The sequence below is a fragment of the Euleptes europaea genome, chromosome 4 (assembly GCF_029931775.1).
Source record: "Euleptes europaea isolate rEulEur1 chromosome 4, rEulEur1.hap1, whole genome shotgun sequence".
Classification (NCBI taxonomy): Eukaryota; Metazoa; Chordata; class Lepidosauria; order Squamata; family Sphaerodactylidae; genus Euleptes; species Euleptes europaea.
In genome coordinates this window covers 104,633,454-104,647,502 of record NC_079315.1, presented here as the reverse complement: position 1 = coordinate 104,647,502, position 14,049 = coordinate 104,633,454, and the positions used below count along the sequence as shown (strand labels likewise).

Sequence of the window (14,049 nt, the reverse complement as noted above, 5' to 3'; positions counted from 1 at the left end):
TACCTCAAATGTTGTGTGCAAAATTATATAGCATGCCACTTGGCGACTAAAGCTTAACTTCTTGTGTTCCATGTAACCTGAAGATGTAAGAAACAGCTGTTTATTCATAAAATTCTAAAGCTATTCTAAACCAGATGATTGTTTCATCAAAGCTAATAAATTAAACAGACCCTAAAGGTTAGGTTGGGCTATGTTTACGCCACTGTTGTTTCCCAGTACTGTTGTGTTGTGTATCATAGAATCATAGAGTTGGAAGGGACCACCAGGGTCATCTAGTCCAACCCCCTGCACAATGCAGGAAATCCACAACTTCCTTCCCCCCCCCCACATCCCTAGTGACCAGAAGATGGCCAAGATGCCCTCCCTCTCATCATCTGCCTAAGGTCACAGAATCAGCATTGCTCACAGATGGCCATCTAGCCTCTGCTTCAAAACCTCCAGGGAAGGAGTGCTTACCACCTCCCGAGGAAGCCTGTTCCACTGAGGAACCGCTCTGTTAGAAAATTCTTCCTAATGTCTAGATGGAAACTCTTTTGATTTAATTTCAACCCACTGGTTCTGGTCCGACCTTCTGGGGCAACAGAAAACACCTCGGCACCATCCTCTATATGACAGCCCTTCAAGTGTTTGAAGATGGTTATCATATCCCCTCTCAGTCTTCTCCTCTTCAGGCTAAATGTACCAATCATCAGCTTCGCACCCATTCATAACTGTCTTGAGTGTGGCTTCAAGCCAGAGGATACATGTTGCCTGGGATTGTACAGCTGTAGGAGTGTTCTTGACAATGGATCATCCCTCTCTATCCCAGGTTCAGAGCATCTTGTACCCATTCTTCCCACATCCTAATTCTTCTCATTTTTATTGAGTTGTTATTTTGAAAAACCGTCAAAATAAGCAAGAATTGTAAAAAAAATTTACAACTCCTCTCCTGCTCATTCCAAAAATAACCGTTTCCAGTAAATATAACATTTATTTGCAGTATGTTAGATCCAAAACACACACAAGCTGAAGGCACTTCTCATGCAGGGTGGGGGTTGTCCAGAACTCCTACAGATTCCACTGTCCAGCATTGGCCGTCCCGTCCCCCGCACTGTACCCCCACAGCTCTCCGTTCAGGGAATACAAGGGTAGTGTTCATGATTTTTGGTCCATGTAGGCGCATGTCATTCATCATCATTCTTCTTTTTCATACAACAGCATACATATGATCTCACAGTAACACACACACATGCACGTGGTGGAACTTGATGTTGTAGAGGACATGTGCTGATCAATGATGCTGAGCAGGAGCAAGGAAATTCACAAATGGGGATGGTGCATCACATGTTAAGATGCAGTATGGGGGAGAGCAAGTGAATGGAAACTGGAGCTTCTGTTTTCAGTGGCAGGACCGTGTCCCTCATAGCTGAGTTAATCAAACATCCGTTTCATAGGTGGTAATTTTAAGTGTGGAGCTGCCTCTGAGAGGGAATGGTAAACACAAATAAGTATGTTGTAATGATCCACTACATAGTCATCAAAGGAGTGAAGACGTTAATGTGCACCATCTATCTAGCTTACTTTGTTTAAGCACCCAGGCGGCATGTATAATGATTAATGCCACTGCATTGCAGAGTATTAGACAAGGATTGGGAGACATGGATTCATGTTGTGAAACTTGCTGGGGACCAGTTGCCCTCTTTCTCTCAGCCTAACCTACTTCTTAGGGTTGTTGGGAGGATAAAAGGGAGGAGGGGAGAACAGTGTATGTCATCGTGAGCTCCTTGGATGGTTGGATAGAAATGGAATGCAAATTGTTCACATATGAACACATGAAGCTGCCTTACACTGAATCAGGCCCCTGGTTCATCAAAGTCAGTATTGTCTACTCAGACCGGCAGCGGCTCTCCAGGGTCTCAGGCAGAGAGGTCTTTCACATCACCTGCTTGCCTAGTCTCTTTAACTGGAGATGCCAGGGTTTGAACCTGGGACTTTTTGCACACCAATCAGATGCTCTACCACTGAGCTATGGCCCTTCCCCTTGTTTTAAATTGTTGGCACATTTAAACCTAAGCCCTCTATCTCTAAATAAAATTTCTTTTTAAAAAATGCAGCTCACGCACTTCCAATGTTTCGCGAACCACGCCAGAGAAGTACAAGAAAGCAGCTGGAAAAGGATCGGCTGGATCCCATGAAATCTCACAAGCCTGAACCTCCAGTAGCAGGACCAGGTATGACCAGTTTTTGATTGCTGTAGACAAAAAGTTGCCGGTGCCAGAATGCAACTGTTCCAGCAAAAACAACCTTATTATAATCTTAATCAAGTTTCAATATCAAAGTTACAAGTTCTGTGGTTACTACCCTTCTGGACAAACCTAAGGAGGGGGGAAATTCAGTTCCCAACCTCCAGGACTGGCCTGGAGAAAAAAATTCTCTGTTGCCACCCTCCAGGAATTGCCTGGAGAAACGAGTTTTGCCAGTCTCAAGGGCTTTCCTGGACTGAAATTCTGTGGTTACCAATCCCAGGGCTTGTGTTCTAGCAAAACCAACCTATTATAATCTTTACCAAGTTTCCATATCAAGGTTGCACATTTAATGGTGATATTCCTATACTATATGTTCTTACTATAACTGTATTGCTAGACATAAACCAACTCAATACTATACATACAAAATCTCCCACCGAATGCACTCATTTCGGTAAGATGAGTTGCTGCGTACAGCTTATAACACTTAAAAGCTTGAAGACGTTGCTGTACTTGGGACAATACCTAATTTCCCCTTCTTTTGTATGAATGCAGTTTCCCCCTTTCTTCTTTACGTCATCTCTCCTGCTCGTTTACATCTGTTCATTCTCTCTTTCCTTCCTCTATTAGGTCGCGGTGGCCGTGTCGGAACTCATGGCGGAACCCTGTCTTCATACATTGTCAAAAATATTGCCCTGGATAAGACTGATGATAGCAACCCCCGGGAGGCCATTTTACGACATGCCAAGGAAGCGGAGGAGAACCCTTACTGGGTTGCCCCAGCATATTCAAAGTAAGGAAACTTTCTTAAAGGGGGGGGGGGGAGAATAGAGTGAGCTGTAATATGTCTGAGAGCCCTGGTGAACTTGAATTTAAGCAGATGACTTACTTAACAACACCGTTCTCTGCCTTTTGGACTGTTGCCACTAATGGGGAAAACTGATAGGATATCAGAGCTCTTTCTTAGGGAGACCATTTCCCACAACATCTTGGATGAAATAAAACGAGAGCTTTTTAAAATAAAATGCAAAAAAAGGACACTGATGTTTAAAGAAAGAGACTCGGGGCCCTTTGAGCCACTTGAAAGGCTATTGGTTGATGGGGAGGGGGGATGTCAGAGAAACGGAATGAATTCTTTGCATCATTTTTTTGATATGGAAAATGGTGGGCCATTTGCCTGTGCTGGTGCCACTAAGTTCCAAGGAAGGTATGAAAAGTAAAATGGAAATGCCAACTCAGTATGCAAACTAGGGTTAAAAGGGCAAATTCTGTGCTAGGAAGCAAAAAAGACTGCAAACAAGGCAGCCAGGTGTTGTAATGCCCTTGTACAGGTCTGTGGAGCAACTGGAGTTGGAATACTACATATGGCTGCATTCCCTGAATCTCAGAAACAATATTGTAGCACTAGAAAAAGTACAGAAAAGGGGCAACCAAAACGATCATAAGAACATACGAACATAAGAAAGGCCTTGCTGGATCAGACCAAGGCCCATCAAGTGCAGCAGTCTGTTCACACAGTGGATCGAGGGATTGGAGTGCTTCCTATACAAAAAGAGGCTTAGGAGTTAAGGCTTTTTAGTGTAGAGAAAAGGGGGGACACAGTAAAATTATGCATGGGGTGAAAATTCTAGAACTCACAGGTATTCACTTTAGTTCAAGGACAAGTACATGCAGGATACAGAAAGATAGGACTTATTCTGTTAAATAGTATTTACAAGTAGGAACCTGCAAGGACTTGTGGGAGGCATCTCATTTCTTCCTCCCTCACTATGTCCTCTTTCCCTTTCCTGAAAGCCCCCATAGCATATCCCCTTTTCCTGCTTCCTTCCCCCCTTCTCACCCAACAGCCAACCTACATTGATCTGCTCCTTCGTCTTCAGATACTCCTCTCCCCCCACCAGCAGCCTCTATCTAGGAAAACTTTGGCTCAGCTGTGTGGTGCTAGCCACTGGGTCAGCTTGGTAGGGAAGCGCAAGGACTTGTAGGGGGGCACCTCACTTTTCCCTGTATCCCCCTCCCCACACTATTTATTCTTTCCCTCCTGCTGTCAATCCCGGTATCCTCTCCCCTTTCCCTGCCTCATTCTCTCCTTCTCAGCCATTCACCAACCTACCTTTTATCTTCCTCCCATCTTCAGCTATATTTATTTACTTCATTTATACCCCACATTTCTCCACAATGGGGACCAAAGCAGCTTACATTAGTCTCCTCCTTTTATCCTCACAACAACCCCGTGAGACAGGTTAGGCTGAAAGAATGTGACTGGCCCATAATCACCCAGGTTCAAATCCTCGTCTGGCTTTGGAAGCTCACTGGGTGATTGATTGATTAAAACATTTATATCCCGCCCTTCCTCTTGGTTCAAGGAGGCTTACAATAATAGTTGAAACATCCCCAGCTAAAACCAAAGATAAAGAAGCAAGCCCCAAATCCCCCCCTTAAAATATGTTTGCCATTTAAACCCCCCTCAAAAGCCCTTGCAAACAGGCCAGTCTTGCAGCTTGTGTTGCCAGCCTTCAGGTGGGGCCTGGAGATCTCCCAATATTACAACTGATCTCCGGACTACAGAGATCAATTTCCCTGGAGAAAATGGCAGCTTTGGAAGGTGGATTCTTTGGCATTATAGCCTACTGAGGTCTCTCCCCTCCCCAGGCTCCACCCTCAAAATCTCCAGGAATTTCCCTTTCCCGAGTTGGCAACCAGACTCTGTGCCCTGATTGTAAGGTTTCTGGGGGAACTCCAATCAGCCACTGAATGCAACAGGATGCTAGATTAGATGAGCCACTAGCCCGATCTAGCATAGATGCTTTCATGTTCTTATAACCAGTGCAACTGTGTTTCTATTAACTACATATCTAGCTTTGGGATTTGACAGAATGTTTCTGAAAGGTTGCTGGAAGTAACGGGATTCCTAAGTAACTTTTTCTTATTAATGAGAGAAAAAAATACTAATGATTTAATTTTCTTCTCATGAGGATGGTAACCACCACCACCTTTACCCTTCAAAGCCAATAGTAATGTTCATTCTGTCACACTGATAGAGATCCCCTGGGGTGCTTTGGGGCTGTTAGCTTCATTGATTGCATATTCGATTTCACCCCTGACACCTGCGATGTAATGACCACGAAAGTTTTAAAACACAGTAGTAACTCAGAAGGTGCCATCTTGCAGATGGGCGGCTCAGGTTACGATTTCTTGTTAAGAAAATAGGTGGGTGAGAAGTGGCCAAGACACAAATCCAAATGGTTGTTCATTTGAGCTTCAGATGATAACACGGCTAGGGAGGGAATGCTCTGAGCGTTAGCCACCATCAGAGTGATGTGCCAACTTAATTAACAGTAAATGTTTCATATCAGAGAATGGACTAGTTATTGCTTTGTTATTTCAAAATATATCTTTTTTTCCCTTTCAAATCAGAGTATCGCAATCACTGTGGGTACCAAAGTAATACACATTTCGTGCCAAAAAAGTCTGTCTTTCTTCCAGCTGTTTGTGTGTGGTACCCCCCCAGTCTGAATGGGTAGTGCTTGGGATACACTAGGACTACTTTTAGACCTGCTGAAGAAGAAGGAGGAACTGGTGATAGTGAAAAGGGGTATTGGGGAATAAGGGGGAAAGCTCAACGGAGAACCCAAGGAAATTGATTGACTGATTTTATGTATTTCTATCATGCTTTTGTTCCCACTGGGGACTCAAAGCACCTTGCAAAGAAACAGAAAAGTATAATGTAGACAAACAAAGGGATAAAAGTATGCAACATGGCTCCAGTTGCTGGATCCAGTGGACGGGCTCACTTTTGTCCTCTGGCCCAGTCCAGAGGCTTCCACCTCTAGCCACACCCAGCCTCAGTACCTGCAACATAGGAGGAACAGAAGCTCTGCGCAATCCCATCCATCTGGCACAATGATAACACCCACCTTCTTCCCCTGCCAGGACTGAGGCAGAAAAGGGGGTGAGAGAAAACAGATAGGAAGAGACTCCTTGGATGCAAGAACATGGGTTATAGCAAAATTCCCAATCACCCACCAAAGGACAGTCAGACGTTAGCAAAGGATCTTTTGTCTCACAGGCTTTCCCAGCTCCACGTGAAATGCTTTCCCTATTTTCCTGTGCTAGTTGGACCCCACATCCCCTTCCCTCAGCGAGCAGAACTCTTGTTCAGCTGTTTTCCTCCTTGTATGCACTCACATGCCTTACTGGATGAATCCGAAAAGGGGACCAACAACCAGTCTTCTTCCTTGAGCACTCCCAGAAGGGATTCTGTCTCTGTCGCTCTTTGCTGTTGATATAGTTGGCCTTTTTGAGTTAGAGCTGCTGCTTGTGTGTAAAAATTCCTAATGGCCTGATTTGCTTGGTCCCACTTGTTCTTTCTTTTGTGCTTTTGCATCTCTCCCCCCCCCCTTTTTTTTTTTAAAGGTTCTCATCTCTTTGGGGCAGGGAACTGTCCAGTTTATTGGATGGTAACCTACTGGTAGTTATATAAAGCTTGCTATAGTTTGTGTTATATTACTAAGAAAACTATTTATCAAATGACAAAACTGTCCAGGCTTTTGTTGATGTATTTCACATGGGATGTTACTTGGACCTGGTACAGGTATGACAGTGGGAATCCTTTGGTTGCACTTAAGAGTTTGCCCTTACCTGGTGGCCCAGGCTAGCCTGATCTCGTCAGACCTCAGAAGCTAAGCAGGATCGGCCCTGGTTAGTATTTGGATGGGAGACCACCAAGGAAGTCATCTGTGACTTGACAGCAAAAAATAAGAGTTTGGGAAGAACCAGGGGGTTACCTACTCTCTTACATGGCCGCTGCTTGCTGGGGTTGTGAATTTCCCCAAGGCTAAAGGAAATCAGATTTTTTTTCTGCTGACTAAAACCAGAATTTGAAGGAGGAATCTACCTTATATGGATACGTCTGATTGGATCACTATTTCATCCGTTTGGATTCAAAGGTGGCTGCACCAAATTGTGAAGGCATCAGCCTGCAAACATTTACTTCTCCAAAACTTGGCCCATATTCTTATCACAGTGGCTTATGAATGAATCAAAATACTAAAAGAAAATCAATACAATTAATTTTTTTAACAACTAGATTAAAGCTTTTCATTTTCCCATCTTTGGGGCGGGGTGGGAGCTGGGACTGAGAGTCAAGGGCTTGCCTCCAGACCACCTGGCAAGTTCATGGTTGTGGTGGGACTTCCATCTAGTTTGGCCGTCCTTCCCACTACACTATATTTGTCAGGAGCAGCTGCTGCTAGATTTTTCAGTCATAAGGTGATTTACAAAATGGACTCCCTGTTAAGCCACTCCAGTGCTTTATACTTCTTAATCATAATGTTTTAGCAGCTGGTTTGAAAGCCCAAAGTGGCAAGTTCAAGATGCAATCCTTATCAGATTTGGCTAGTTTAAAACACTTCTTAGCAAAAGATATAAGCACAATTTTGTGTGTTATGGGTACTGCAGGATCTGCCAAACATAATTGTAATTCTGCTCAGTACTTTTATGTCCTTATAATGTTGTAAAAATATGACTGTTCATAAGCCAGAGCTATGCGGGTTTGACTTTTATAAATTACCTTCAAGGCTTGCTTAACAGTAAAGCAGTGCTATACTAAATATCTTATTGGAAATCCAGTAGTTTCTTTGGCTCTGCTTGCAGTTTCTGGACCACCAGTTCTGCTGCATAAATGTCAACTACCAAGCACTGATTAAAAAGTTTGTGGAACTGGATGCCGAAAGAGTTGGCTTACTGCGCAATCCAAAAGGGAGGTGGTTAAGAGCACCTGGGACGGCGCAGCCGCACAGTCTCCTGAGCGACTTGCTGGTGAGTGCAGCAAGCCGAAAACGCCTTTCCCAAGAAAACCCCGTGAAACTCTCCACTGAGTTCCACGGGGCAACGCCTGCCTTTTTGCAGGCATAACATAGCGCCAGCAAAAGGCGCGTCCCCAGGAAACACCCCCTTTGGCACTGGCATGAGCCCTTACACCAGGAAAATGCTACTGGCATGGCTGTACCGGAGCCCCGAAGGGGTGGGATTTGGGGGAGGGGAGGGACTTCAATGCCATAGAGTTCAATTGCCAAAGCGGCCATCTTCTCCAGGGAAACTGATCTCTTTTGGCTGGAGATCAGTCGTAATAGCAGGAGATCTTCAGCTAGTACCTGGAGGTTGGCAACTCTAGCCTCTGCCCTGAGCACAATCTGGGCAGAACTTCAAAGATCACATAACAACAGTGACAGTCGTTCAAACCGCATTACATTATCGAATGGTTTATTTTCAGTATGAAATAAGTAAATACCTTTCTTCAAGATGGAAAATCAAAAGCCAGCTTGCTGAGAGGCTGAGTGAGGGCAGTAGACCAGGCAGAACGATGCAGCAGCAGATTCTCACCGGCTCGGTGCTTGCCGTTTTACACCTTCAGACATTAAATGCTCTAAGGGAGAGAGGGCAAAGGTTAGAGACGTGCACTGTTGCATGGCAGTAGCTGGGCAGAGTTTTGTACAACCTCTGATCGAAAAGCAGTGTATCTGAACAGTGGGAACTTGCAGTTACAACATCAATACTCTGAAAGGTCCGAAACCATTCTTAACTCGTGGTTACAGTCGGTTCATTATAAGTGTGTTTGTGTAGGAGGAGCATAGAACAGAATTATTCCCTGGACCTAGGGTAACTAGTCATGGCACAGCTTTTGATTCAACAACAAAAGGGGGGGGGGACAAATTAAACTCAACCAAAATGTTGAATCCAAACCGAAAATGTTGAGCTAAAAAATACTAAAATTACAAATATATAAATTTTAATATGGTGCACAGTAAAGTTAAAAACATAAGGCCTATATCATAGGTGAGTCATTCACAGTCAATAAATACATGAAAATCATACACATTTGATGTGAAACCATACTTTGACCAAAGTAGGACCAAATAAGGACCAAACGCATTTCGGCCTCAAAAAGGCCTTCCTCAGTGGTCAGACATAGAATTGTAATCTAGTATACTGTACTGTGCACCATATTAAAATTTATATATTTGTAATGTTAGTATTTTTTAGCTCAGCCTTTTCGGTTTGGATACAGCTTTTGATTCTTCATTTGCCTTCCTTTTTAAATAGGAAAAGTGAAACCAACATTTCGTTTTGGCGTTCCTTTTGTTTTAGCTTTGAAGGCACTGTGAAGTTGCTTGCCGTATAATCTTTTCCCTTCCCTGCTTTAATACTTCTTTAGGACTCAACCGACAGCCGTTTTTGCTGAAGTAGAATCTGACGAAGATGAAACAGATGACAAGCCAGAATGGAAAAAACGTAAAATTTGAAGAATTTGAATTGGAGGAGGCTCAGAAGAGAGCTGGAATTAAGCTGAATTATTTTTCCTTATGCAAGAGAAAACAAATTTCTGCAAGCAAAATGGCTTTCATGCACAGGGCTTGAAAGAACACCACTGTAAAGAAAACTAGAATCGCTTAGCAATTTATCTGCATTTTGTAAACAGAGTTCATAAATAAAAGCTTATTTTTTAAACTTCGTTTTCTTTAAAAAGCCTTTCTGTTCCTTTAAGTTTTACTAGCGACTGTTCCTAGGGCATCTCTAGACTTGTGTAATGGTATAGAATTCTCACAAACATTCCTACGATTTAAAGAACAAAGCTGTCAATTTTTTTTTTTAGTCCTACTCCTGTGAAGGAAGGGAAAATTATATTTGGGACTAGTACTGGCCATAGGAGCAGCAGTATCTTTGTGGACCAATCCAGGCATCTGAGAAAGGTCCTGGGAGGTGATGAAACTGTAGGTCAGAGAGCCCAAAACCCCATATAGAAAAAGTTGAGCCAAGCCAAGTCATAATTTGGGAAAGCACATACCTTCCAGGTCTTTTCCCATACTGGCCACCAAGACTAGATTAATTCATGCCATCGAATTCCCTATTACTATGAATGGGTGTGAAAGCTGGACAGTGAAGAAGGGTGATAGGAAGAAAATAGATTCCTTTGAAATGTGGTGTTGGAGGAGAGTGTTACAGATACCGTGGACTACCAAAAAAACAAATCAGTGGGTTATAGATCAAATCAAGCCTGAACTGACCCTAGAAGCTAAAATGACTAAACTGAGGCTATCGTATTTTGGTCACGTCATGAGACGACAAGAGTCACTGGAAAAGACAGTCATGCTAGGAAAAGTTGAGGGCAGCAGGAAAAGAGGAAGACCCAACAAGAGATGGATTGACTCAATAAAGGAAGCCACAGCCTTCAGTTTGCATGATCTGACCAAGGCTGTCAAAGATAGGACATTTTGGAGGACTTTCATTCATAGGGTCGCCATGAGTCGGAAGCGACTTGACGGCACACACACACACACACACATACCTGGAAGTCAGTCATTATATACTGTGTGGATAGGGTTGCCAGCTCTGGGTTGGGAAATACTTGGAGATTTGGGGGGTGGAGCCTTAGGAGGCAGAGTTTGGGGAGGGACTTCAATGGGGTATAATGCCATGACATTCACCTTCCAAAGTGGCCATTTTATCCAGGTGAACTGATCTCTGAAGCCTGGAGATCAGTCGTAATCCAGCCACCGCTTGGAGGTTGGCAACCCTATCTGTGGATTACAACACCTGTAAAACGTGAAAGCATAATATTAAACAAGTAAGAATTTTTTCAACAATCGTAACATTTATCTGTAACTCAGCAAGATAACCTAAACCAGTCTAGTGAATCCAAGAGTCTACTAATAGTTGCCTAAATTAGTTTTCTGTATACTGTAGTAAGGACATAAGATAGGCCATGCTGGATCAGACCAAGGCCCATCAAGACCAGCAGTCTGTTCACACAGTGGCCAACCAGGTGCCTCTAGGAAGCCCACAAATAAGACAACTTCAGCAGCACCATCCTGCCTGTGTTCCACAGCCCCTAATATAATAGGCATGCTCCTCTGATACTGGAGAGAATAGGCACGCATCATGACTAGTATCCATTTTTACAAATAGCTATGAATACCCCTCCCCTCCATGAACATCTGCTGTGGCTAGACAGACACAGTTGATGCAACAGACGAAGCTGGGCAAAAGCACTCTGACCCAGAGTAGCCACCTGGTTTTCTAAAGTGAGCACTGTGTTGAGCATTAGATTTTCTATTCAAGCAACACAGAGTTGTGAATAAGTCCGTCAAACTGGCTTAATTTTTTCCACTGTGTAGCACAGTGGTTCCCAAACTTTCCGCCCTCCCTTGGTTCCGCAAACTCAACCCCAGCACCCCTTCCCTATCATATAAAAAGCATTATTCAAAATAGGGGTTTGCTGGATGCACTAAAGAAGATAATAATAAAGTTTCAAAACACTAACACTATTCAAAATCAAATGAAAACTTTAATTGAAATTTATTCAACAAAACTGATGAACTTGGTCCAGTGGTACCAGTTCTTCAAAGTCTACCAAAAAAAAAAAAAAAAACATTCTGATAGTTTCCACCAAATTTGCCAGCATGGTGCCATAGCTTTGATCTGTAAATTAGTGAACAACAAAGTTGAAGGGGCCCACCTCTAGCGTGCCCCCTGCTGCCCCCTTGCCTCTTAGTGCCCCCTAGGTAATCCCACCGTCCCCCCAGGGGGTGGTACTGCCCACTTTGGCAACCACTGAACAGCTTGGAAATCTTTGCCGTATGATTTTGCTCAGTTTAAATAATGCCCAAAAAAGATCTAAAAAGAGAGAACCAGAGCTGCACTGTATTGTACATTAAATGCTTACTTTTTCATCAAAAGCATCACCCCGCTGTGCTGTCTGTCTGAACTGGTTCAAGCATATGCTTTTTGCAAGAGAGAACCTTCGGGATCCTTTTTGATCCAATAGTCAAGTATGGTTTGGGGATTTTTTTTAAAAAAATAGGTCTAGTCCAGAAAAAGCATATGGAGGTCATTCAAGGACTGTGTTTCTGGCTTTAGACATATTTCAAAGTCCCTAATTATGATTCTGTTTCTTAGAACATTTACACTTAATTCAGTTACCGTAATTAGTGGTTGATAAAATGCATTCTCTCGTCACATTTAGCTTTGGGATAGTGCAGTTTTCCCACAGTCTACCTTCCAGCTGTACAAACCATGATGCCAGAAGACTCTGTTGTTTTAACCTAGCTTCATTGCTGGCTTTTTTGGCAAGAGGATCCCTTTATACCCAGAAAAACAGGTTCCCTATAACTAAAATGAACCTGAAAATTGGGCTCACCAAAAATTCAAATTTTTTAAAACTGATAAGTTTATTTAGGATACCAGGGGAACAGGGAACTCAGCGTCAGCCAGAGTCCTCTATGTGAACACATTAAGCTGCCTTATACAGAATCAGACCCTTGGTCCATCGAAGTCAGTATTGTCTACTCAGACTGGCAGCAGCTCTCCAGGGTCTCGGGCAGATGTCTTTCACATCACCTACATGCCTAGTCCCGTTAACTGGAGATGCCAGGGATTGAACCTGGGACCTTCTACAGGCCAGGCAGATGTTCTACCACTGAGCCTCAGCCCCTGATCAGCCCTCGAGCTCCATGGCAAAACCCTTGACCCTGCAGCTCATGCGGAGGAGTGGGGAATCAAACCCAGTTCTCCAGATCAGAGTCCACTGCTCCAAACCACCGCTCTTAACCACTACACCACGCTGGCTCTCCAGGCTACTCCAGGCTAAAACCCTTGATTGCAAAGGGCTTAAATTAACAGTAATTCTGCATAGCATTGCAGAGTCACTGTTCCAAGTGTGGAATTTCACCCACTGGTCCAATCCTGACTATGGCCCTGACAGCTTTTCACAGCTCTATCTAAAGAAGCCTCAGAGACATTTCCACAACTAAACTGTATCCATGCAGTCACCTGTGACTGAATATCAAAATTGCAAAAATAGGAAAGGCTAGTGGGGAAATTTTCCTGCTTGGCTCCAAATCTACTCTTTCCATGCACTTGGAATAATCTTAATTCCCATCTACTGGTGCAGTTTTGTGTCACAGGATGTGTCACTGGCCACCAAGATTAGATTAATTCATGCCATCGTATTCCTATTACTATGTATAGGTGTGAAAGCTGGACATTGAAGAAAGCTGATAGGAAGAAAATAGATTCCTTTGAAATGTGGTGTTGGAGGAGAGTGTTACGGATACCGTGGACTGCCAAAAAACACACACAAATCAGTGGGTTAAGAACATAAGAATATAAGAAAGGCCCTGCTGGATCAGACCAAGGCCCATCAAGTCCAGCAGTTTGTTCACACAGTGGCCAACCAGGTGCCTCTAGGAAGTCACCAACAAGACGAGTGTAGCAGCACCATCCTGCCTGTGTTCCACCGCACCCAAAATAATAGGCATGCTCCTCTGATATTAGAGAGAATAGGTATGCAGCATGACTAATATCCATTCTAACTAACAGCCATGAATACCCCTCTCCTCCATGAATATGTCCACTCCCCTCTTAAAGCCTTCCAAGCTGGCAGCCATCACCACATCCTGGGGCAGGGAGTTCCACAATTTAACTATGAGTTGTGTGAAAAAATACTTCCTTTTATCTGTTTTGAATCTCTCACCCTCCAGCTTTAGCAGATGACCCCGTGTTCTAGTATTATGGGAGAGGGAGAAAAACTTCTCCCTGTCCACTCTCTCCAAACCATGCATAATTTTATATACCTCTATCATGCCTCCCCTCAGCCGCCTTCTTTCCAAGCTAAACAGCCCTAAGCGTCCTAACCGCTCCCCATAGGACAGTTGCTCTAGTCCCCTAATCATTTTGGTTGCTCTTTTCTGCACTTTCTCAAGCTCTGTAATATCCTTTTAGAGGTGTGGTGACCAGAACTGTACACAATATTCCAAGTGTGGTC

The 14,049-nt window shown here is 43.6% G+C and overlaps 1 protein-coding gene across 1 annotated transcript in view; it reads left to right on the top strand.

Annotated features, from left to right (window-relative positions):
- WDR70 (WD repeat domain 70) overlaps positions 1-9,734 on the top strand; it is a 148,828-nt gene extending 139,094 nt beyond the window's left edge. The window contains exons 16-18 of the mRNA XM_056848023.1: positions 2,094-2,210; positions 2,856-3,018; positions 9,442-9,734. Of these exons, the coding sequence (XP_056704001.1) occupies positions 2,094-2,210; positions 2,856-3,018; positions 9,442-9,529 (368 nt within the window). The 3' untranslated portion in view covers positions 9,530-9,734. The remainder of the gene's footprint in view (positions 1-2,093; positions 2,211-2,855; positions 3,019-9,441) is intronic.
- The last annotated feature ends 4,315 nt before the right edge of the window (positions 9,735-14,049 follow it).